This window comes from Lynx canadensis, chromosome A2 (assembly GCF_007474595.2).
Source record: "Lynx canadensis isolate LIC74 chromosome A2, mLynCan4.pri.v2, whole genome shotgun sequence".
Classification (NCBI taxonomy): domain Eukaryota; kingdom Metazoa; phylum Chordata; class Mammalia; order Carnivora; family Felidae; genus Lynx; species Lynx canadensis.
The window spans coordinates 109008454-109033834 of NC_044304.2; the positions used below are offsets into that span (position 1 = coordinate 109008454).

General features: G+C 39.5%; 2 protein-coding genes across 2 annotated transcripts in view; one reads left to right on the plus strand and one right to left on the minus strand.

Moving 5' to 3' along the window:
• The window catches only part of ANKMY2 (ankyrin repeat and MYND domain containing 2), a 37713-nt gene extending 19157 nt beyond the window's left edge, over positions 1-18556 (minus strand). Inside the window, 4 exon segments of the mRNA XM_030308047.1 lie at positions 4634-4732; positions 6585-6723; positions 12904-12968; positions 18308-18556. Of these exon segments, the coding sequence (XP_030163907.1) occupies positions 4634-4732; positions 6585-6723; positions 12904-12968; positions 18308-18374 (370 nt within the window). The 5' untranslated portion in view covers positions 18375-18556.
• A 432-nt stretch (positions 18557-18988) lies between these two features.
• The window catches only part of BZW2 (basic leucine zipper and W2 domains 2), a 63843-nt gene continuing 57450 nt past the window's right edge, over positions 18989-25381 (plus strand). The window contains exon 1 of the mRNA XM_030308049.1: positions 18989-19101. The gene's annotated coding sequence lies outside the window, so the exon portion shown is untranslated. The remainder of the gene's footprint in view (positions 19102-25381) is intronic.

The following is a 25381-nucleotide window of genomic DNA, read 5'->3' on the forward strand; positions in this document are numbered from 1 at the left end:
GTCGTAGGGTAGTTCTATTTTTAGTTTTTTGAGGAACCTCCATACTGTTTTCCAGAGTGGCTGCACCAGCTTGCATTCCCATGTTCTTGTTTTTAAATAACCAACAAATATGGGTTTGACTGGGAGTGTCGTGAATAGGAAAGTAAGCATTAGTGGAATGGGAAAGCATTCTTGATCTTTCAAGTTAATAAAAGAAGAAATAAGTGTACTCCAACATGACCAGGCCAGTCACATTAAGCACGCACACACACACACACACACACACACACACACACACACACACGTGCACACGCACACAAAACCACCAAGTAAAACAAAGTGTAAAAACGTGGTAAAAGAGGAGGTACGTAGTCAAGTTTATCAATAACCACAAATATGCATAAGCTGAATACCTGTTAAAAGAAAGAATATCTCATTCTGGGTTAGAGAACAGAGCACACCTACATGGGTTTATAAAAATACAGGTATAGAAGTAGTTACACTACTAAAATGAAATAATAAAGATGGAAAATAAAGAGATCAGCAAAGAGGTTATTGACAAAGGCAAAAAAACAAAAAGGAATCAAGAATGGTTATAATTTATGAAAAAGTATATTAGTAGATTCTGTACCAATAAAACCACTAGCAATTTCATAAAAAGGGAAGAGCTAAAAATATTACCATTAAAAACAGGAAAAAAAACCTAGACATGTCGATTTTCACTACTATTGTTGCTTCTTACTTTGAAGCCTGAAGCAAATTCAAACAGAAAATAAATGCAATTGAACAGCTATAAAACCCAGGAGACTCTAGTAAGAATGACAAGAAAAATACAGAAATCAATGGCTTTCTCCTTATTACCCATAACCAGCTAGAAATGACAGAGTGTGGCAGTCAGTGGTAGTGGGAATTCTCCTTACAATACGGGCAATAACTACAAATTACCTAGAAGTAAATTTTAAAAAAATGGAGTTTCATTTAAAAGAAAGAACTGACCTGAGGGAATATAATGAATATTATTAAGGTACCAAAAATAAGTTCTAAAACACACACACATACACAAAAATCAATATATCAGCATACCATGCGATTGAATAGCATGTCTTATCATACAGTGGTCAATTCTCTGAAAATAATTATATAACTATTTAATAAAAGTCCAACAAGAACCAAAAAAAATGGGGGGACAGAGGAAGGTATTCAAACGGGAAGACCTGAAGGGAACATGTGGTTTAAAGTCAATGTGATCAAACAATATGGTATTGATACAGAGAGTGACAAGCAGGCCTGTAGAAGAGAATATGGGGCCCAGAAATAGATACCAGTATATAAGAGAAATTAACTTACCACAAAAGTGGTATTACAATTTAGTGGGAAAATGCTGGGTGGTTTAGTAAGTGGTGCTATCACAATTAACTACATATCCAGGGGGAAATAAACTCTAAAAAATTAAATTTTGAAAGAAAAAAAAAAAAAAAAAAAATTGAAGGGCAATTAGGAGTATCCTCAACTAACCCATATTTAAGAACTCTTCTGACAAGACAAGAACCACGGAAACTATAAAAGAAAAACTATGATTACTTAAAAATAAATTTTCTATGGCAAAAGTTCCCATAAAGTCAAAAGAAGGAAATATAACTATTTGAAATACACTTGATAGAAAAAGGGTTAGCAACCATAATACACATAAAGCTCCTCAAAACAGTAAGAAAAAGACAACCCAAAGGATAAATAATGAGTATGAGCGTCCACAGAAAAGAGAAATAGAAATGACCAACAGCAGAAAATAACTTAATTTCGTGAATAATGAGGGGAATGTAAATTTACAATATACCATCTTTTCAACTACCAGATTGGCAAAAAAGTGAAAGCACCCAGTTCTGATGAAGATGTTCCTAAGAATGTGAATTGTGTGTGTGTGGCGCGTGGGGGGGCGGGTGCATCTGGGTGGCTCAGTTGGTTAAGCGTCCAACTGTGGCTCAGGTCATGATCTCGCAGTTCATGAGTTCGAGCCCTGCATCAGGCTCTGGGCTGACAGCTCTGAGCCTGGAGTCGGCTTCAGATTCTGTGTCTCCCTCTCTCTGCCCCACCCATGCTCGCACACTGTCTGTCTGAAAAATAAACAAACTTCAAAGAAAAAAAAAAAAAAGAATGTGAATCATGGGGCACCTGGGTGGCTCAGTCAGTTAAGCGTACAAGTCTTGATTTTGGCTTAGGTCATGATCTCACAGTTTGTTCGAGCCCCACTCTGTGCTGACAGCTTGCTCAGAGCCTGGAGTCTACTTTGGATTCTGTGTCTCCTTCTCTCTCTCTGTCCCTCCCCCAAATGCACTCTATGTCTCTCAAAAATTAATAAATGTAAATTTAAAAAAATTAATTAAATTTTTTTTAATTTTTTAATAAAAAAATAAGAATGTGAACTGTTATGCCCTTCTTTAAAAGACAATCTAGACTTACACTGAAATTAACAATACATACCCTGTGTCTCAGCCCTTTTACTTCTGAGAGTATGTGTTATAGGGATTATAGCACTGTCGTGTAAAAATATATGACCGAGGATCATTATTACATCATTTGTAGTGAAATGATTTTTAAAAACTATCAGTAGGGGAGAGCCAAATGCACTGTGGTACGTCTGAATCATATGGAATATGACATAAATTCAGTGGAAATAACTGAATTTATATCCACTGAGATGAGAGGGACTTCCATGGCATACTAGTAAGTGAAGGAAACAAGTTATAAGAAATATATTTGTAAGATAAATCTTTTTTAAAAGATAAAAATCTTTTTTAAAAGATAAAAATCATTCATATGCGTGCACATATTGATACAAACCATTCCGCTTGAGGGCAGTAAGGGGGGGTGGATGACTTTTTAAAAAGACTACCTATAATGGAAAATATCGTGTAGACCAAAAGGGTTTAATTCTCATCTGTGAGATTCAAATGGAATGCAAACAATTCTCTTATTTTAGGATGGGACTGGGGACAATTTCTACCTTAGATTTCTATGGATCTAGTGGTGTTAAGAGAAAGGAAAGTAAAAGAGCATCGTATTCATGTGTGAAAAAAGAGGCCTCTCCACTTCCAGCCCTGTGACCTGAGGGAAGTTACTGAACCTCTGTCTGCGCTCTCATTTGCTACATCGTGGACGTGATGAAAACTGGGAGTTCAGTAGAACCTCATTTCATCTAACTGCTAGTCCTCAGGGCACAGATCAGAAAACTGAGTCCTGCAGAGAAGAGATGTGCCCACGATCTTGTAATGAATTAGCAGCAGACGTGAACTAAAATATGAGAACCAAGCTTCCTGGATGAGTCTTATTTCCCCTTTGTACTGACACCCTCAAAATGAGCCTAGTGATAAGCTGGGGGCAACCAGGGAGACTCTAACTGTGGGAGATAAATATTTCTCTGAAGTTTGTACTGCAAGACCATACTTAAATCCTCCTGAAATTGAGATAAAATAAGGATATTCGCTCTCACAGAGCTGACTCAGTGACTATCTGACTTAATCACTGGTAGCTACTATTAGTGTTTTGAGATAATTTAGTAACAAAATTTAACAAAACATACAGTTATTGCCCTCCTGTATGAGACTAATTTCCATGGCTTAAATGTAATTTCTCTCAAAACTTCCTTGGAAGAGGATACAAGATCCCTCTATTTGATGTATTTCTATGAAACCCTTAAGCTGTGCCTTGAAGTATATTTTCACAATGGTTGTCATTGCTATTAGCCTCCAACTGCCTGAACACATGAAGAGCCTCTGTTTCATTCACCACTGTATCCAAAGCACCTACAGTGATGCTTGGTATATAGGTTGCAAACAATAACTATTTGTTTAATGACTTATCAGTCCTAAAAAGTCACTTGCTGCATCCCCAATAAATCAGAGGTTTATATATTTGCTTGTCTATTTTTGGACTTCCCTTAACTGCTAACTCAGTGGGACTAAAACACCAACGACCAAATATTCACGCCACTCTCTTCCAAACCCCTCATATTATGTCCAGTAACAGGATTAATATACCAAGAAATACTGGGCACAACACAATAAAAGTTTGTGCTTGATGAGGATGAAAATGAAACAGCTATATATTACACTATTATTAATGCTCCTTTCTATGAAAAAACTGCATTGTTGCAATTTTTATTAGCAACAGTAACTGATGACACCTATTTAGTGCTACCCGTAAAGCTCTGGAAGTCAACATCTCATTTAATCCTTTCAATAACCAGGAACCATGTTACAATGGATAAAGTAAAGGTCAGAATAATTAAGTAACCTGCTACTGACTGGCACAGCCAGGATTTCAATTGAGGACTGTTGACTTCACAGTTCATGTTCTTGACTTTAGGTTAAACTACTTCCTTAGAGAAATAAGATACAGTCATCAAAGCATTTAACTACAACTAAAATGGCCCCACTATTCTTTGTATCTCACAAGGTGGAAATTCAAGATAGCTTGCTCATTTTCTCCAAAGGGTCACTGGACGTTTCATTAAGTTAGGCAAAACCCAGCAAAGTGTAAACATTTTGCTTTTTTAAAACTGAACATGACACTATTTGTACTCTGAGAAGCGAAGTGCTATTTCTTCACGGAGGACATTTTGGATACAACCTAATTAAAAAATGCCGTAAAAACTCACCCACAAAGGCTGCCATCTGAGCTGCTGTTCTTCCTACAGAGTTAACAACATCTGTCTCAGCACCAGCTTCCAACATTACCCACGTGATGTCTTTGTTACCTGACGTTAGAAGGGAACGTATCTGTTAATATTAAGGAAATGCCCAACTGAAAACACCTCCTTCAAATGATCTGTACCCTTTTTCCTCATTTAGTTTTAGGTTTCTATCTTGTGAATATTTTCATTTTCTCTGAAATGTAAATCATAACCAGAGTAAAGAGTAAAATAATACAAAAACCCATATAGAGATTAACCTCATTTTGGGGGAAAAACATCAGGCAATACAAAGACGGTATGGAACTGAGTATCACTTTTTTTTTTTTAACAAAATGTATTTTTTTACTGATAACGTATAAAGTGAAAAGAAACAAAAAATATCAACAACAAAGAGTGATAAAATGAAAAATCTCCCCTTAATATCTACTACTAATCCATCCCAATCCTCACATCCACAGGCCCTGGAATAATGATACAACAGGTGACGGTCTATCATTTGCTTTTATTCTATTTGCATTCTATTGCTAATGTAATCATTACAGATATTTTGCTATTAGGAACTATACTTAGTGACCAGCATTTTCCATTAATTTCTGCAGGATGGAACAGTTCCTGGAAAACACTGCAGAATCAAAGTTATGCCTATTTTAAAGGCATTTTGCCAGGCTGACTTCTAGCAGGTTGGGCAGATGTGCATATGCCAAAACAGTGCAGAGAAGTCCCTATGCTGACGCTGGACATGATCACTCTTCCTTAACCTCTGGCAATACAGTGAGTGACAAATGATCATTTATTTTCCCAACTGCATTTCTTTGCTAATTGGTGAAAATATTTTATGTCCTTATGGGCCAGCTCTATGTCTTTTGTTCTCTGTTCAATTTTCTGTCCAATTTTCTATTGCAGTACTTGTTTCTATATGATTTATGAGAGCTCCTGCTACATAATAATATGACCCTTTAAGATATGTAATGAATATTTTCCTCAGTTTTTCATTTGTACTTTATACATTGGTATATTCTATATTTGGAAATGTTAAGATTATATATAACCAAGTTGGTCAATGTTGTCCTTTTTATATTCTATATTTTATATATCACACTTAGAAAGGCTTTCCTCCTTTTTTCCTCTCCAAGTTTTTATTTAAATTCAAGCTAGTTAACATACAGTGCAATATTAGTTTCAGGTATAGAATTTGGTGATTCATCACTTCCATACAACACCCACTGCTCATCACATCAAGGGCATTCCTTAATCCCCATTATCTATTTAAGCTATCCCCACCCCTTCTCCAGAAATGCTTTCCTCTTCCAGGATTATAAAAATATAGATTACTGTTTTTAAGGTATGAGAGTATTATATCTTCCTTTTCTTAAAAAAAAAAACAAAAAAAAAAACCAAACAAACAAACAAACAAAAAACAAAAACACCTACAAATACAGATGACTCCACTTAATTGTAAATATTTCCCAATTGTCTTTATTCACAAATCCGAGTAAGTTTCTAACTGGATCAGCATATTTAGGACAAAATGTCAGTGAAGCAAAAAGACAGCTCTAACATAGCAGCTATTTTTTCAAGAGACCAAAGAAGTTTTCATATTACTTCAACATACAAAGATACAGAACGTTAATGGAACTCACTTGAAAGAATAATGATCCAACTCCTTAACTCTACACAAAATATATTGTCCATACAATCAGCTGATTTAAATAAGCAAAGAAACATCACCAAATTAACTATATAACATACTTTATACATTACAACCTTTCAAGAACCAATTCCCACCTTTCCTGTAAGAGTTGACCTTAAACTTACTATAATAAAAAAGCATGTAATTTAAAAGTATCTATGTACTTATAAAAATTTTGCATAGGTGACTGATACTGATACATTAGAATAAATTCTAAAACGTCACCAGAAAGTGCAGCAAACATGAGGGCTGTGTATCCATGTTCATGCTGATGACAATTTACATCAGCTCCATGCCGCAGAAGTAATCTGCACATATCAAGTTTTCCTTTATATGCAGCGTGCATTAGAGGAGTCATTCCATTCTGTAACATAAAGGGAAAAAGTATTAATTATATTTATTTACCTTTTCTCCTATGAACAACTCCTGAAATTAAACTAAAAACATAAAAGAAACATGTATTAATAAACTCATAAAGTACTTTTATGTTGACTTTCTCACTTGGATCTTTCATAAACTACTGAGGAAAAATAAGTTTTGTCATCTGATAATTTTTTATTAGCAAATAGTTTCAAAGAAGATTTGCTCAACCTCACATAGCCAGTAAAATGGCCAGGGAGGCACGAGAACCTACATCATCAGGGTTCGCATCTCTACCACACATACTTAGCTACTGGAGAAACAAATAAACTAACGGATACAAAGGCATAAACATGAAAACAAAAACATCTCAAGCAGTCAGAATGCCTATCAATGAGAAAGCTGAATAAAGCATGTTGTATCCACTTGTAAATCATACCCACGAAAAGAGTAATCGTGAACCTCTTGACTGAATGCATCTGGATCTAACGAATTGGAGAAATTTCCATGAATTACTGCCAATGAGAAAAACAAGATGCAGGAAATGTATATTATAATAGTATCATTTTTAAAATGATACCCCAAACCACATTTACATTTTGATTATATATATGATTTGATCATATATACAATATAAATATCAAGAAATGATTGGTCATATCACACTACATTGTTTAGTCTGCATGTTTTGTGCATATCCAGCGAAACATCCAACTTATTTGTTCTGAGTATCTGATGCTACGTGGTAGATAAATGAGCAAGGTGTTCTCTAAGTGGATTTTCAAAGCAAACCAGGAAAACTCTTTAAGTGCTGGAATTTCAAAGTTGTTTTGGATGAAGACTTCTCTAAAATGTAGAATCTGGGGGTGCCTGGGTGGCTCAGTCGGTTAAGCGTCTGACTTCGGCTCAGGTCATGATCTCACGGTTCGTGGGTTCGAGCCCTGCATTGGGCTCTGTGCTGACAGCTCAGAGCCTGGAGCCTGTTTCAGATTCTGTGTCTCCTTCTCTCTCTCTGCCCCTCCCCCACTCACGCTCTGTCTCCCTCTGTCTCAAAAATAAATAAACATTAAAATGTAGAATCTGTTACTGTAGTAAATCTTAGAATGTCAACATAATTTGAATCGTTCTTTATGAGTCCACACTAGGATTATGAACACAAGCCATCAGTATTCTAGAAGTGTTACTGATATAAGAATTATACGAAGGCTGAGACCTTTCAAGGGGCTGTACAAGAGACATCTTAGTAGGAGTAGCCAATGTTTCTTGAGAACAATAAAAAACTGGTAAGATTATAATGTTAAGACTCCCTTTGTTGGGAGTATCTACAAGGATGAGGTATTTAAAGGTTGGGAGTGGTTCGGGTGGGCATGGGTAATCAGGATCTCACTACACAGAGGCAGCTCTGAGGAAGTGGGGATGAATTATATGGTTATTACCTTTAGAATAAGACAAAAATGCATTCAAAGCAAGACTAGGGTGGTAGCCTCGTAGGATGCTATAACCTAGACATAAGAAGCTAGGTGCAGCCTGGGGGTAAAGAAGGACACAATACAGGCAGGTAGGCGATTTATCACACAGCAAACCCATTGTATAAGTAAAGGTTGTAAGTCTGACACCGCAGAATTGTCCTATATATTTAAAATAAATAAATACATAACCCTAAAGCAGCTTTCAACACAGTGTGAAAAGATGTTTAAGAACAAAGGAGATGTGCAAAGTTTTTGAATCTTACATTGCAATTGCAAAGTGTCTTCACTTTTTTTATGTCTGCTTGTGTTTTAACTGTCCTTTCTGTTGATCACTTCTGAAGTCCATTTACCTGACTGCCTTCCTGTTTCCTGATACTCCTTTTCTGCTGACTCTCTCTCTCTTTCTCTCTCTCCCTTTTAATTTTTCTTTATTTTTGCTCTTTCTTATTTATCATTGGTCTTCGTAACAGGGATTGGTTTTCAGAACTAATCAATGAGAGCTTTTTTCCAAAGAGGTAATGAGCAAACCCAAACATGTCATTTGCTGTGCATTCTCTGAACCTGTTATCCTTGTCATGTCTGTAATACAGCATATGCTTTTCCTGTATCAAATTTCAGTGCTGGCCTGGATGACCCTAGGTAAGAGAAGCCAAACATGTTACGTGATAATTTATACTAAGCTTTTCTTTCTTTTTACTAAGGGTTATAATAACTTAGAACAAAAAATTATAAACTTTGAATGCAATGATTACTACGTATTATCTTTACTGAGTGCTTAATATATGTCAGACACAGATTTATGCACTGTGGATAGCAATGAACAAATTCCATGCTCCTCCAGTCTAAGTCCCTGACATTTAAATTTTAGTTGAGGTGATAAGGCAGGGGCAATACAAACGCTACAGGGAAAGAACATTGAGTAAGAGGGAAACAGAATGCCAGAGAGAAAGAGATTATTATTTTTAAATAAAAGGACAGTTAAGAAATGTCCCTCTAAGGAGGTGGCATTTGAACAAAACCTTCCTGAGGGAGTGAAGACACAAAGAATTTAAATAACTAGGGCAAGACTGCTCCAGGTAAAGGGAATGCAAGTCGGAACTTTGAGAGCAAAGAGTATTGCCTTCAAGGAACACCGAGGAGGCCTAATGGGTCTGCAGTTTGCTCACAGAATCTTCAGGAATCTCCTTGTCCTGATTCTCATGCTTCTAGGGTTTTACCATTAAATATGAAAGTGTGTCTAATGTTTTAACATTAAGCAGGATGCTACTGTTTGGGGAAGGTTTCCACAAATCTTTTATCAAGTTACCAAAAAAACCTATTCTATCCTAATCTGTTAAGAGCTTTTACCATCAATGGACACTAAATGTTATCAAAGGTATTATAGCATCCGTTGAGATAAACATAGGTGATTCTTTTATTCTGTAATATAATGGATAATATTGAAAGATCCTCTTAAATTGAACCATCCTATCACTTTTGGAGAAACCTTACTTGGTTATTATTTAATTATTATTTTGAGATACTACTGGATCAATTTGCTAGTATCTTAGAGTTTTTGTATCTGAGTTATAAACTGAATTGGGCCCAAGGTTTTCTTGGTCTTTTTCCTATTTTGGCATCAGTGTTACGCTAGTCTTATCAAATGAGTTGGGTATCTTCCCATCTTTTTATGAACTAACTGCAATCTGTGTAAAATGAGAAGTCCTTGAACATTTTGTAAAGCATACTCAGGTTTGCAGCTTTAGGAAGTGGTTGGCATTTAAATATATTTACACAAATTTTCCTTAATTATTCTAGTTTTTCTACTTCTATATGAGATGAATATATTCATTTTTATTTTTCTATAAAGTTACTGTTATATGGGTTTTCATATATATTGGCTTCAACACAAAAACTTATGAAAATTTCCTTTATAACTGCAGTTATACTCTCTCTTACTTTCTTGGTACTTATATACATCATTTTCTGGCTCATACTTTTCAGACTGTGTCTAATATTTTGGTCTTACGCTGAGAACTTTGTTTTTTTTCTATTCTTTTTAAAGAGCTTTATTGAGATATATAATTCACATACCATAAAATTCACCATTTAATACATACAATCAAATAGTTTTCAGTATATTTGCAGGGTTGTACAAGGATCACCACAATCAATTTTAGGATATTTTTATTTCCCCCACAAGGAACCACCTATCCATTATCAGGGACCCCCCCCCACCCGCCCCACCACCTTCCTACCCAGCCCTAGGCAACCACTAATTTACTTTCTGTCCCTATGGATTTGCTTATTTTGGACAACTACAAATGGAATCATAATATTTAGTATTCTGCGACGGGCTTCTTTGACTTGGCAAATGTTTTCAAGGTTCCTCCATGTTGTAGCATTTACCAGTCCTTCACTCCTTTTTATGAAGGACTGTTCCACTGTACAGATATACTACATTTTGTTTATCTGCTCATCAGCTGATGGACATTTGGGTTGTTTCTAACTTTGGCTATTAAGAATAATGCTGCTATAAACGTTCATGAGCAAGTTTTTGTGTTGACATATGCTTTATTTTTCTTAGGAAAATACACCTAGGATTGCTGGGCCATATGAAAACTCTATGTTTAATCAAGGGAGGAACGGTCAACCTGTTTTCTAGACTGGCTGTGCCATTTACTCACCAACAATCAATGAGGATTCCCATTTCTTCACAACCTCACCAATGCTTATTATTATTTATCTTTTTTATTATAGCCATCCCAGCAGGTGTCCCATGGTAGCTCACTGCAGTTTTGATTTGCAGTTCCCTGGCAGCTCATACTGAGCATTTTTTCATGTGCACATTGGTCATTTGAGTATCTTTTAGAACAATATCTATTTAGATCCTTTGTCCAGTTTTTAATAGTGTTATTTGTCTTTTTTACTGTTGAGTTGTAGGAGTTCATAATAGCTTCTAGTTACAATTCCCTTATCAGATAGGATTTGTAGAACCATTCTGTGGGATTATCTTCTCACTGTTTAATGGTATACCTTGAAGCACAAACATTTTTATTTTAATTTTTTTTCTTTTGTTGCTTGTGCCTGATGGCTTTTTAAAATGTTTATTTCTATTTTAATTCATTCATTCACTCCTTTTATTCTCTGAGCATACCCTAATCTTTTAAAACAATTTTTAGCTGAAAGCTCAGAATTCCATACAAGTTGAAAGTACAATAAATGCTGCAAAATAATAATAATAATAATAATAATAATAATAATAATAGCAATGATGATAAATGTGACAAATGCAAATTTTCCCTGAATATCACTTTGGCCACATACCACAGCTTTTGATAAATAGTAGCTTTTTTTTTTTTTTTTTTTTTTTAAATAGTAGCTTTTGATAAATGTTCTCAGTTTTAAATAGTAGACAATTCCTACTTCTATTTCTTCTTTTAACCAAGAACTACTGACAGTTAAAATTAATTTTTCAAGTTGCTTTATTATTCAGATCATATTTTTGTTTATTTGTAATGTCTACTACTGCATTAGGTAAACTTCTTTGAAATTAGCTAAAATTTCCTTTGTAAGATAGTGTAACACAGACTAATTTTTATCAATGTTCCAGGTAAAAGAAAATGTACTATTGTTTTTTCTATCTTAGTACACTGTCAATTAGTTATCCAAATTTTCTGTTCCCTGTATTACTTTTTTTCTACTTAATCTAGTGGTTTGTCAAAGTGTTTCGGCAGTTTTACAAATTGCTCCTTTGAATTCTAACTTTTTCTCTATGAATCTCAAAGTCATAGCTTTTAAGTGAACACCTAAGGCTAGTATGTTCTTGGTGGATTACTAATTTAATCTATGAGAGTCTTCATCTTTTTAAAAATTTTTAAAATTTTTTGCTTGAAACTTTAATTCGTCTGACATTAATTTTGCTACCTATGTCTGGGGAAAGGATCAATAAAACCCCTTCCCCTTCTGCATGAGCAAGTGATGTAAACTTTCCAGCACTAGAACCACACTGAATAATCAAGTAGCCACGAGCCACCCATGGCTAATGGCTGGTATCAGACAGCTCAGAACAGACATCGCCTTCATTGCAGAAAGTTATTTTGGAAAGCAGCTATACTAGAAAGTTGAGGTTAGGTTCAGTTAACTTTCCCTACAAGTAGAATTGCTGTATCAAAAGTATGTACATTTAAAAATGGCACATATTCTAAAATGTTCTCCAGAATGTGATGCCAATTTATACCTAATCCATTAGTATGTAAAAAGTCCAATGTTTCCCACACTTTACAAGAAATAATATGATTTGGTTTCATTTGGACTTATTTGATTATTAATAAAATTAAACATGTTTTTACATGCTTATTTGTATTTTGTAAACGGCCTGCTTACACTTGGTTTAGAGATCAGTATAACTCAATCATAAATGCTAGATAAGAACTCTTACTACTGCATTTTATATATTATCCATTCTCATAGAAAATAAAACACTTTATTCAGCTTATTAAATTTTACCTAACCTCGGGCGCCTGGGTGGCTCAGTTGGTTAAGCGTCTGACTTTGGTTCAAGTCATGATCTCCAGGTCTGTGAGTTCGAGTCTGGCGTCGGGCTCTGTGCTGACAGCTTGGAGCCTGGAGCCTGCTTTGGATTCTGTGTCTCCCTCTCTCTTTGCACCTCCTCCACTCGTACTTTGTTTCTCTCTCAAAAATAAATTAACGTTAAAAAAAAATTTAAATTTTACCTCATCCAAACAGTTGACACGGACATTCTTGCTGGCTAACAGTGTTCCTGCTTCTTGAACAGTACCTTTAAAAAAAGAAAAAAAGAAAAGACTGAAGAAGAAAATGTAAACTAAAGTTATTTATCATTATAACAGAAAAAATCTATCACCACGGAAACAAATTTTAAAGGGTTATGTGTAAAACTAAAACTAGTCTGGTTAGATTGTTAAGAAACAAAGCATCAACACATAGTATTTTTCCCACAAAGTAATTACCCACAACAGAGTTATAGTAACTAAAATAGCCCCATCTTGTTTTTACTTCCACTGACCTTAGAGTATATTAAATTGGCCATATTTTCTTTTTGGCAGTGATACAGTAACCACAAAGCATAAATAAGACTCTTAATACTGAAATCTTAAAGGGCATCTAGTCCAGCCCACCATCTAAAGCTTAAATTCCAGTCAATATAATAATAATTGGAGTTCAAAATACAGTCAGTATTTATATTCTCTGTCATCACTAGGCCCTGTGAATTGATGGCAACATAATTCTTGGTTTAGAAATGCTTAAGTAAACATATCTTTAAAGCCTGGTTCCATATAAAAGTGCTTTTTGGTTAATAATCAGGCTCTCATACTGAAAGTCCTCTAACTTAAACCTGAAGGTTAGTCCTTTGTACATTGGAAATAAGCCATAATTGGGCCACAACTGTCAGGTTTTTCCAGTCTTCTGTAAGGCATACTGACAGAAGCAAGTAGTTGCAAGAGAGAATGTTGCTATTATCATCATTAATAACAGTCAGCCACTCGTTCTGCCAAAAAATTTCTGGTTTGACAGGGACGAGACAAATGAAATTGAATGTTCTCAGGAAGAAAGGTTGAGATAAGCCTCTCCTCCAGAAAGGACATAAAAGGAGAATCCCACAACGAGGAGTTATTTCTGTCTTTTAACTGAAAATTACAGTTCAAGAAGATGCTAAATTCTGCTAGTTTTCCAGAGTTAAATGTGGAATGCAGAATAAAGATCAGCCTGCTTCCTTCTCCCTGACCTGCTCTGCAGGCAGGTCATCTGGTTGTCTGACACCAACAGGGGACAGGCAGAGAAATGTCTCTTAGATCGACAGAGAAATAGCTCTGCTGGGGAAACGTATCAGGCGAATGATCTACAAGTCCCTGGATTACGACAGCAGCTACCTCGTAAACAGTGCATTTTTTCCCATCCTGGACTCCATCTGAGGACAGTTAGTACTACTGGATGAGGGGCTACAGAATGAATGAGGAAGGCCTTCAAGCACGTGAGCAAGTTCTACATGGGACATTAGCCATACCTGGGCTTCTCATCAGAGACTTTCTGTCACATCTTTAGAAAGGAATTAAACCAGAACAAAAACTCCGGCACCCTAATTTCACTTAAGAAAGATGCTTCAATTGATTTCCATTAGCCAGTGAAAAATAATTGAAATTATTTTCCATCTGATCAGGAGATGTTTGCTCAGTAAATGGAGAGCACCATAGGGACTGTGAGCCTGTCAAAGCATGCTACATGTTAGGGGGAATCTGGGGATTACAGCTCACATGAGAGAACAGGTCAATAATTGTATAAAATGCTTAGCCCAGTGGCCAACAATCTAAGTTATATCTGCCCCGTCAGTGAGAAATTTAAAATAAGTAAATAAAAGATGAGGTATATACACACATATCACTGAGTACCAGTTAGCCTTCTGAAATGCAAGGAATGGGATGAAAAATTTTTTTCAAACTGTTTGGGCTTCCAGATTTTGGAAAACAGATGAGCAAAATACCCCAAGAGGAAAACCTTGTGATGATTTCTAATTTGATCTTCCTTACTTAATAACATCAGCAGGAAAATATAGAAGGTCTGGAATATACTTTAAATATGCACCATTGATTGTTCTTTCATTATACTTCAATATCGTTGGTGAAATACACCTTATCGTCCAAGACTATTACATAACCCCTTTTATGCAAACAGTGGAAAAAAAAAAGTAGTAAATACATTCCTTTCTTGTTAAGTACCAAACAAGATAAGTGATTGAAGATCTTCTGGTTTATACCCTTAAAGGAAGATTTTATTTATTTTGAAATAGTGCTTCCTCAGTGCTTAACAAAAAAGATATCAGAACTTAGAAAAACGGGCCAATCTACACCTAATATAAGCCCATTAAATGTGCTTCTGTGATTTCAATTTTCTCTTCTTCAAAGTTGTAAAATGGATGCCATCATTAACTGAAATATATAAATGGTATATACCAAACAGCTTCCCGGTTTTATCTGGAACTTCTTCTGGGTGTTCTAATAAATAGGTAACCTGTAAATGACCTACCAAGTGAATTCACTTGAAGAAGAAATTGTTCTAAAGGTGTCCAGAAGCAACACACAGTACTCTCTGGATTTTAAGTCTCACTTGCAGTCTGCTTAACTTCTAGAGGGCAGTGACAGGCCTAAAAGGGATACTCAAAAATGTGCTGAGTTTATTTGAGATTGGCCAACATGGCAGGTCACACTTGGCTGAAAATTTATTGTTAGTTCCAAGTACTAGTGCTGACTAATCTAGTACTTCTCCAGGTTGAGAAATGTATCAAAGGGAAAACATAGACAAAAGCAAAAACCTTAAGAACGCTACCAACCCACTTAAAAAAAAAATGATTCTTATGAGTACAAACATAAACTTTGTTTATGAACTCTATTCAACTATAAACCAAAAGTTATTTCTCAAATTAAATGTACATAAAACTATGGAATCAGTAACATTTAAAACTAAAATTAATTTAACTTGACAGATAATGTTTTGTTGAAATTAAATTGTCTCTAGAAGTGAATATGGTAGGTGATGGGTATTGAGGAGGGCACCTTTTGGGATGAGCACTGGGTGTTGTATGGAAACCAATTTGTCAATAAATTTCATAAAAAAAAAAAAAAAAAAAAGAAGTGAATATGGTAAGGACTGCTGTGGTATTGGTATCATTTTTTGTTTGGTCTGTTTTCAACTCCAGCGTATTTCTAGGACTATGGGCCAAATGATCTCTCTGTTCTGTCACTTATTCCCTGTGTGACACTGGGCAAGTTATCCAACTTGTCGATTCATTTACCATAATAACAGACAACACAAACAGCATTTTAAACGCTTTACAGACGCTAACTCGTTGCATTCTTCTAGCAATGTTGTGGGGTAGGTACCATGTAGAACCAGAAGCTCAGAAAAAGCAATGTGTCCAAGGCCACATCACCAGCAAATGATTGTGGTAGGATTCCTAGCTCATGACGCCTCGGTGGATCAGTCAGTTAAGCGTCGGACTTCGTTCGGCTCAGGTCATGATCTCGCAGTTTGTGAGCTCAAGCCCGAGGTCTGGCTCTGTGCTGACAGCTCAGCGCCTGGAGTCTGCTTGGGATTCTGTGTCTCTGCCTCTCTCTCTGCCCCTCCCCAACTCACACACTCTGTGTGTGTGTGTATGTGTGTGTGTGTGTGTGTGTGTGTCTCAAAAATAAACAAAAAAATAATAACAGTTCCTACTTCATCAAGATTAAATGGATAGATACTTGTAAAGTGCTAAGAATTACGCTAGCTCATACCAACATTCAATAAAGGCTGACTATAGTTGGTATTTTCTCATATCTCCCATTATTTTTCTTTGAGAGTACAGAGATGTCCCATGGACCTTCCCTTGATAAGAATGCGTCACAGACTAAGTCCATCTCAGTTATTCTCATGGGTTGGGCCAATGAAATTGGTGAACCACATTGTCTGTGAACCAATGCAACTTGACGCACTATTTGGGCCCAGAAACATCACAGCGCTAACCAGACTAAACATAGTTAGTTCTCTTTCATACCACCTTTAAAATAAAAACTGGTGTACACCTAGGAATATGTTCCAAGGATTCCACCCCCCCCCCACCCCCCCCACCTGCCCCTTCCAGAAACCCACCTTACAAAACTGTTCATTTGTTTACACTTTTGAAAAACTGATAGCTCTGACTGTTTAAAAGCAGAATGTGCATCCCTGGTGGATTTTGAGTGGATCCTGTTTCCTTTTGCCTACCAAAGTACCTGGCACACAGCTGGGGCTTACATGTTAGCTGACTGGAATCCCAGAGCCTCAGGAAAAACAGAAAGAGTGCAGTGTCAAAAAGGTCGGCCAGTACCATGCAGAAGAAACAATAAAAGCAGCAACTACACGACCCACAGTTCTAGGCAAAGAACTCTTGGCATGAGGAATGTAGATGTGACTGACTTGAAATTGTTGACATCAGATGAGGTGGGATCCGTTCATCAGCACCTGTTGGGTTCAAATCCGATTTTTCTTTTACATTTAGACTTGCCTTGTCAGCATGAAAAATAAATCTGCCATGGTCTCTGGGGGATCCAGATTTGACCCTGGCTGCTTAACAGAAACAAGACTGGACACTGGGAAGCCTTTATGCTGTCGTAAGTGGCCTCTCCGCCATTCCAGGTCAGATGTGGCTATCTCACTCTTGAGCTTCAATCAACCACATTAACTATGTCCGCAGTCCCATGCGTCTCCATCCCGGAGCCGTGACCGTGCAGGAGAAGCCACGTAGTCACACTCTTGTCACCTGCCGGGTAACGGAACTCAGCAGGGAGCTCCTCTGGGGCGTCCACTCGGGGACTGAGGGCTTCAGGCTCGTCCCCGCGGCCTGCATCTCCCGCCCCAGCACCCGGAGCGGCGGAAGTGGGACAAGCGTTGGGGGAGTGGAAGGGAAAGCACAGAAGAACTCGCTGAGAAGATCCATGCTGTGCTAAGTGCGCCGACGGCCATGGACGCCTAGGCAACCTCTTCGCTTCCCTGCGGGTTACTGCGGGGGCCGGGAGCTTCTGGAAGGAAGCCGGGGAGGCCAGGATGTAGAACCCTCAATGAAGCGATTTACCGACCTACTTCTGTGCCCTTATAAAGAACCCTTCTTAGGAGCTCCCTCCACCCCCCAGGCGGGGGCGGGGACAGCTAAAGGATCCAGATCTTTCGGCCTCCGGAAGTCGAAACGGCCCTTTAGACACCCTTCTAAGAACCTGAGGCCACTGTTGCCCGGACTGACGGTGGTCAAAATCACCTTGAGAGTTTTGAAGAATGTGCATCCAGGGACCCACACACCGAGGTCGCTCATTACAATGTGAGCTGGGGCCTGGAAACGTGTATGTTTCCAAAAGCTGATTTGGGAGACGGACCTCTGCAACCTCAGCTCGAGTCCCAGCAGTGCTTCCCGCTCCGCTCCTCTCCGCCCACGCAACCGGTCCGAGACCATCGAGAGAAACGCTATTTCCCGGTGCGAGGCAGCCAACCTCGCTGAAAAGCAGCGGAGGGTCAGTCCGGCCAGGGGCTCCTCCAGGTCTCCGCCACGCCCCCAGACCAGGCAGGCAGCGCCCGGTCGCAGCCCAGCACCCATACCTTTCCCGATGACTTCCAGCAGCTCCTTTTCCTCCTGGGTCAGCTCGCCTTTCGTTATATGAACCATTGCTCCCGCCAGCTTGAAGATGATTCTGTTTCTTTGAAAGTATTAAGAAGAAACGATATGTGTGCGCGCGTTAGGAACGCCAGCCGCACTGGGGCAGCTCGAAACCCAGGACCCCGAATAGCCAACCACGGAAGCGTCGGAATTCTCTCCTCCCTCCCACTGGCGGGCGAGCGGCGGGCGAGCAGCGGGCGAGCTCCGGCGAGCCGAGCGGTCGGTCGCCGCTAGCCCAGCGACAGTCACCGCCCCCTGCGCGTCATTGGCCGGGCCGGGAGGAGGAGCTACAGGAGACAGCAGCGAGAGGCTCCCATTGGAGCAGCCGGGCCAGGAAAAACCCAACGGAGAAAATCAGAGGGGGAAATTAAACTCCTCTTCCACGTTTCCCACCCCCATACTGCCACTATGCTCACATATTTAGACATACGCAACATTTAAATTCTCTTTCCAGATGATCTTTGTCCGGCCGCGGCTGCTCGGGGCGTACAGACCTCCCTGTCTGTCTCTGTAAGCCCCCACCATTTCCCCGGGAGTGGTGCAGCCCGGGCCGGGGGCGGGCTGGGAGGCGGGGCGGTGCGGGAGGCGGGGCTGCGCCGGGCTCCGTGGGTCGATGTCAATGTGTCTGTCCTTCACTCCTCCATTGTCTGCCGCCGCCACTGCCGCGGGTGCCACCGCCGCTGCCGGGATCGCCGCAGCCTGCAGCCTCGCGCGTCGCCGCTACCTCCTCGGACAGGTGAGAAGCAACCCGGGTGGGACACGGGAAGCCGGGAGGGCTGCGGGAACCGCGGGCGCCGCCCCGCCGGGGGGCTTCCATCCGGGCCGGAGCTGGCGGGGAGGAAGCATGTGCCTGCTGGGGCGGCTTCCTGCCCCCCGGTGGGTAAGCCTGCCCGCCACCCGGCTGCCATCGCATATATCGCATATCCGCACCCAGGACTGAAGACTCGCCGCTCGCCCCATTTGGCCGCCCCGGGAGACCCTGGGACAGGGAGCCGGCGGGGGCGGGCCACGCGGTGAGAAGCGGCGGGTGCTTACGGTCTCGTGCGTGGCACGGCCAGATGCGGCTCCCCAGAGGCCGGCGCTGGGGCTTTGGGCTAGGGGCGGGATGGCGAGGAGAGCTCCCCAGGACGCGCGAGGGGAACGCATCGTGAGAATAGTGTCTGAAGAAGATAGTTCTCTTCTGGCAAGCCTTAACACCCTCCCCCCTGCCCACCCCCACCCCCCCCAACACACACACTACTTGTCATCTCCTCTGGCCTCTGTGGAAGCTGTGGAAGAAAACCGGATCTGATCGCCCTGTGGTGCCTGTTAAGGATGTTTGGAAGCAATTTACACTTAAACTAATACTTCGTTTATGAGAGACGGCCTGGGGGAAGGGGGGAAGGAAGGGCCTCTGCTCTGCCAGAGTTCCCAGTCTTTGTAACTCTGATCTTGAGATTTATGGAAATAGGGAGGGGAGGGGAAGGGGGCGGAGATTAAATTGGTGTTGCTGCCTATATATAGCCTTAGATTAGCCTCTTAATCCAACCTTCATTCAACTGTAATATGTTGCCTCGAGCTTTGAGCTACCACCGTGGGTAGCTAGGGGGTAAATAGAAGTGTGTACCACCTCCTGTGGCTCAGAAGCAAGACTTGCTTGCTAATTCGAAGTCAGTCATTCCTCCAGGGCGCGCATCCGTAACATATTTATGGCATCATTGAAAGCTTCTTTTAGAAATTAGTGTTTACGTGTCACTGTTGTTTCTCTGCGGACTAGTATTGATGTTTCTTCCTAGACCCATCTGCTTCAAAGAGAAATATTTGAATAATTATCTAGACCTTTTTTGTTAAGCATCCCTACCACCGCGCTTTCTCCCCACAGTGCCATATATGAAATGAAATTCATTTTCCTCTGGCCGTATGCCTTTGATCTTTTTCTTTTTCTTTTTTTATATTTTATTTTATTTTATTTTATTTTATTTTATTTTGAAGCATTCACTAACACTTATGAAATCCTGGAAGATGTTCATCATTATTGCTTGCATTTAACAAAATCTTTTCTAAACTCCAGCTGTTTTCTTTTTAAGGCTTCATCTTTGCATGCTGGGGCAGATCTGAGCCCTAACATCTCACATGAAAATACTTTGAAATTATTCATCTCAGTGTATAACAAAGAAACTGTTGTTTGATGATGCTTTAATAATGATGTGGCTGTTCAAACAACAAGTAGTAAGGCTTTTGAGAGTGACCAATCTTTTGTAACACTTAAAATGCTGTTACTGCCACAGTTACAATTTATTTAGAACATAGTATCATGCAGAAGAAACCCACAAACCTAAGAAAATGCTCCCAGAGGAGCCTCCCCCAACTGGTGACAACATCTTACAGTGGATGTGTGTCCAGAATTGGGTACTTCATTGCCAGTATTTCCATCTCTTATGCCAAATTGGGGCCATGGTTACTTGAAGGTCACACCTGTTTGTCTCCCTGAGGTTGTCAGTTCCTCAAGGATAACAACTTATTACCTATTTTCTTGGTGTTTTATGGCATCTGATTGGTATTTAGGCCTCTGAATACATGACTTCAGTAAATTTAGAGTCAATGCCATTTAAAGACAAAAACTAACATCTACCAAGAAATACAGATAAATAATATGTGGCTTAAGTTCCTAGAAACAGATAATGTAATGGATAGCGTTCATTGGATGGATTACATTAATCATTTTGTACAGAATAAATATTTAATGTAGGAATAAGATTAGCTAATGAGCACACCTTAAACTAGATCTAGGAACTTTTTTTGTACTAAGAAAGTGTTCATGTCAAGCAAGTTTCATTAATAATAAAACAGTGACCACCCACTTAGGGAGTATTTACTTTGTTTCAGATATTCTAGCAGATGCTTTGTATAGGATTATCTTAACTATTGTTACAGTGACCCAGGAATTAGCCAGTATTATCTGTATTCGGCAGATGAGAGGACAGAAACTAGAAGAACTTAATTAATTTGCCCACGGCCCCACAGTTAGGGAGTGCCAGAGCCAGAACTGGAACCCAGATCTGTCTCCAGAACTTTTTTTCCTACTATTTTCTGCCTATGTGGCTGGCAGTAAGGGGAAGGGGGAAATTATACATTCTTTCAACTAGCTAGTAGATAACAGATTCATGTAGTTCAGTATACCAAAGTAGAAGTCTCCTTCCTACCTCTTTTCCTAGTCCTTTCTTCATGACCTATAACCATTGGTATCTGTTTCTCTCATATCCTCACTGAAATATTTTATATGTTTGTAACTTACATATATATTCCCACTTTTGACAGAAATTGGAGCATACAATACACTGTTCCACACTGCATAATAAAGTTTGCATGATGCTTTGGTCTCTCTTCTGTTTCTTTCATCACCTTTTTAAAAATAATGTTTTCTAAAATGTCTGATATTTTGGGGTCTCCTCCCCTCTTTTCTGTTAGTGCCACCCTAGACCTCTCCTGGCCTGTCCACAGTGGATCGCTACGTAGCCTGCTTCTCTCGCGCCTCACTCCATCCAGCTAGTAGTTCAAGGCACCACCAGTTCAATAAACCTTGAGCACCATCATCCACCCAAGGATGAAACATATACTCTGTAAAAGACCCAGTTGGTCCACTTAAAACGTGTCAATAGCTTTTCACTGGCCGTAGAACAGAGGCCCAGTTCTTGCTTGCTAGTTCCAACTTCTGGTCCCAGCCGGCATTTCCAGTCAGCCAGCCCCTCCCACACACTCAGAGGTCACCACACTGCTGGTTCCCTCACATGCCAGTAATTTCCACCCCTTTGTTCCTGCTTTTCTCTTCCTGGAATGCCCTCCCTTCCCTCACCGCTAAGTCTCTTGTCTCCTCCTCATATCTGCTGGACCGCTCAACTTTCGAAATACTACTTACATGTAAATTCTTCTCTCTGGCTTTCGTGATCACCTCATCCACTGAGGGCATCAGATGATAATAAACACATTTCTTCGTGCCCCTCAGCTAGGGGAATGAGTAAAATCTTTACACAGGAGTTGCTGGTACCATTATTGGCATTCTCGAATTCTCACCTATCTTCTTGTGAGCCCTAGTGCTCCCCCAGCCCCCATCATCGCCGTTTCATCTGGATCCCCATGAAAATACCCAAAGCAGGTACCTTTTTCATGACGTTGTATTATAGTTCTTATTAATCTGTTTGACCCCTTCTCCTTCTCAACTTTGAATTAACGAGGACTAATTTACCCTTGTTTCTCAAAATCCATAATCCAGTGTCTGGCACCTAGTATATGCTCAGTGCTTGATGAATTGAGTTCAGTTGCATCTCTAAGTTATTTTAGGTGGATATGTTTACCTACTTGACTAATCCCTCCTGGCATCATGAGGTGATGTGGCACTGAACACACCTGCCATAACCAAGGGCAGAAGTTCTTTAAATGTTTGGGTGTCGAGCTTCTTGACATTCTGATTGATGAATGCTGTCAACCGAGGAAAAAAAATGTTGATATGCACGTGGTTACAGATTTTGCATACCATTCCTGGATTTTCCAATTAAAAGAACTATTGTGGTTGTATTTTTTTAAGAAATCCCTTATCTTTAGAGATAAGTACTGAATTATTTAAGGAGGGAATGTTATGACATCTGAAACTTGCTTCAGTGTAATTCTGTGACCATGGGGGACAGGGACTGAGAGTAAGAATATTAATGAGAAAACTGGTTAACAATTGAAGCGGGTGATGTATGCAGTGACTTCATTATACTGTTCTGTCTACTTTGGGGTATGTTTGAAATTTTCCATAATGAAGTTTTTTAAAAGGAGAAGTTGGAAGTATTATAGTTTCTAAAAATTGTCGTTGTTGAACAAAACAGAAGACTAATATGAATGCAAATGTTCTTTCTCTATACTTGGAGTTCAGCTTATGCAGTTACTCGTTTCCATGTTCAAACAGTTACACCTCAGTTTGCAAAGGACCGTCTTGCAAACAATGCATTTCCATAAACTATTCACCTCACATTTTAACTTCTCCACAAAACTCAAAGGTAGGTGGCATTACTCAATGCTTGTGTCACAGGCTTATGAATATCGTACCGAAAGCTAATTTTCATCCTTTTTGGAAAATGACAAAGTAATTTGCAGATAAGTCTGAACGAGGGGTGCAGATACATTTAATTTAACCAAAAAAAGCAAGCTGTGAATGAAGCGGAGACACTGATTTCTTCTATGTCTCATAAACCGTTTCCGAAAAAGAAGGGTCAAACTGTCGTGAGTGGCATTGTTCGGAGAAGTGTACTCGTGTAAGTTTTTTTTTTTTTTTTTTTTTTTTTTTTTGGGACAGAGAGACACAGAGCATGAACGGGGGAGGGGCAGAGAGAGAGGGAGACACAGAATCGGAAACAGGCTCCAGGCTCTGAGCCATCAGCCCAGAGCCTGATGCGGGGCTCGAACTCCCGGACCGCGAGATCGTGACCTGGCTGAAGTCGGACGCTTAACCGACTGCGCCACCCAGGCGCCCCTCGTGTAAGCTTTTAAGGGCCACACTCAGAACGTGTGCCCGCAAGACTTCTACCCAGCATTTGCTTATTTTCATACTTACACTTCCCTGGATATTTGCAACTTTATAACTTGTGTTTCCTGACCTTTATGTTTCTTTTATTATGTTATGGACTTTTTAAATGTTGATGGTTCCCAAAGTCAACAAGGAAATTTGTTGTATCATTTTTAAAACGTCTTCCCAGACTTTGAAGATTTTAAAGAAGTTTTAATTAAGCTTCAAAGCCAAGTCTTCACACTGTCTAAGGGCAATGTAGCCAATCCAGTATCACTGCCAGATATTGTTGAAGCATACATTAGTATATCGTCAACGCATATTTATATGAACTGTATCACTGTGGAATTTAAACCTCTCGGCCGGTGCCTCTTATCAGAGGATAACAAAACTGCTCCACGAATGAAAAGTAGAAAGCTATTTCAGCCTCAGAAGGAAAAAGTTAGTATTTACTTTCCCAATTAATACATTTAGGGAAGAAAATTGGCAGTTTTGTCTCTTGTCACTTGTCTATTGTGGGATTGTGTTAAACCCAGAAGACAAAGCAGCCCTTTAAATTACATTGATCACCCTCTGAGCAGAAGAATCTCTTCCTGGTCTGTTGATTGTGGAGTAAAGCAGGCCCATTAAGTAGCCTCTTCTGATCTGGTAGGAAATGATTATGGATGGTCTCTGGGAGACAGCCAAGCACAACCATAGCCCTGGGAATTGGAGAAAACCATGGCTCCAGCTTCCGGGATGAGATGTATTTGCCAAGGCAATCTTCCTTGCTTGCAGTTTCTTCATATATATATATATATATATATATATATATATACACACCAAACTTGCAGGGTGACTTTGAGGATGCCCTGTACTGTAAAATGTTATAAAAAAAATGTTATTTTTAGGGTCAATCCTGTCTATTTACAGTTGAGAAGAACACAATTACAGGCCTAGTGGAAGAAACATTTCAGTGTAAAATTGTATTGGCATTAGTTTTGCTATATGCTCATCTTCCTAGATTTGGGAAGATAAAAATTATTTTTAAAGAGAGACTCAAGGGGCGCCTGGGTGGCGCAGTCGGTTAAGCGACCGACTTCAGCCAGGTCACGATCTCGCGGTCCGTGAGTTCGAGCCCCGCGTCGGGCTCTGGGCTGATGGCTCAGAGCCTGGAGCCTGTTTCCGATTCTGTGTCTCCCTCTCTCTCTGCCCCTCGCCCGTTCATGCTCTGTCTCTCTCTGTCCCAAAAATAAATAAAAACGTTGAAAAAAAAAATTTAAAAAAAAAAAAAATAAAGAGAGACTCAAAAAATATGCCAATAATTATATCTCATTAATAAGAAAGATCTTGGTGTGCATCTGGTATGACCAATGAGTCATAGAGATTAAGATATGAGGGGTGACTGGGTGGCTCAGTTGGTCAAATGTCGGACTCTTGGTGTCAGCTCAGGTCATGATCTCACAGTTTGTGAGTTCAAGCCCTGCGTGTGTGTGTTTCTCTCTCTCTCTCT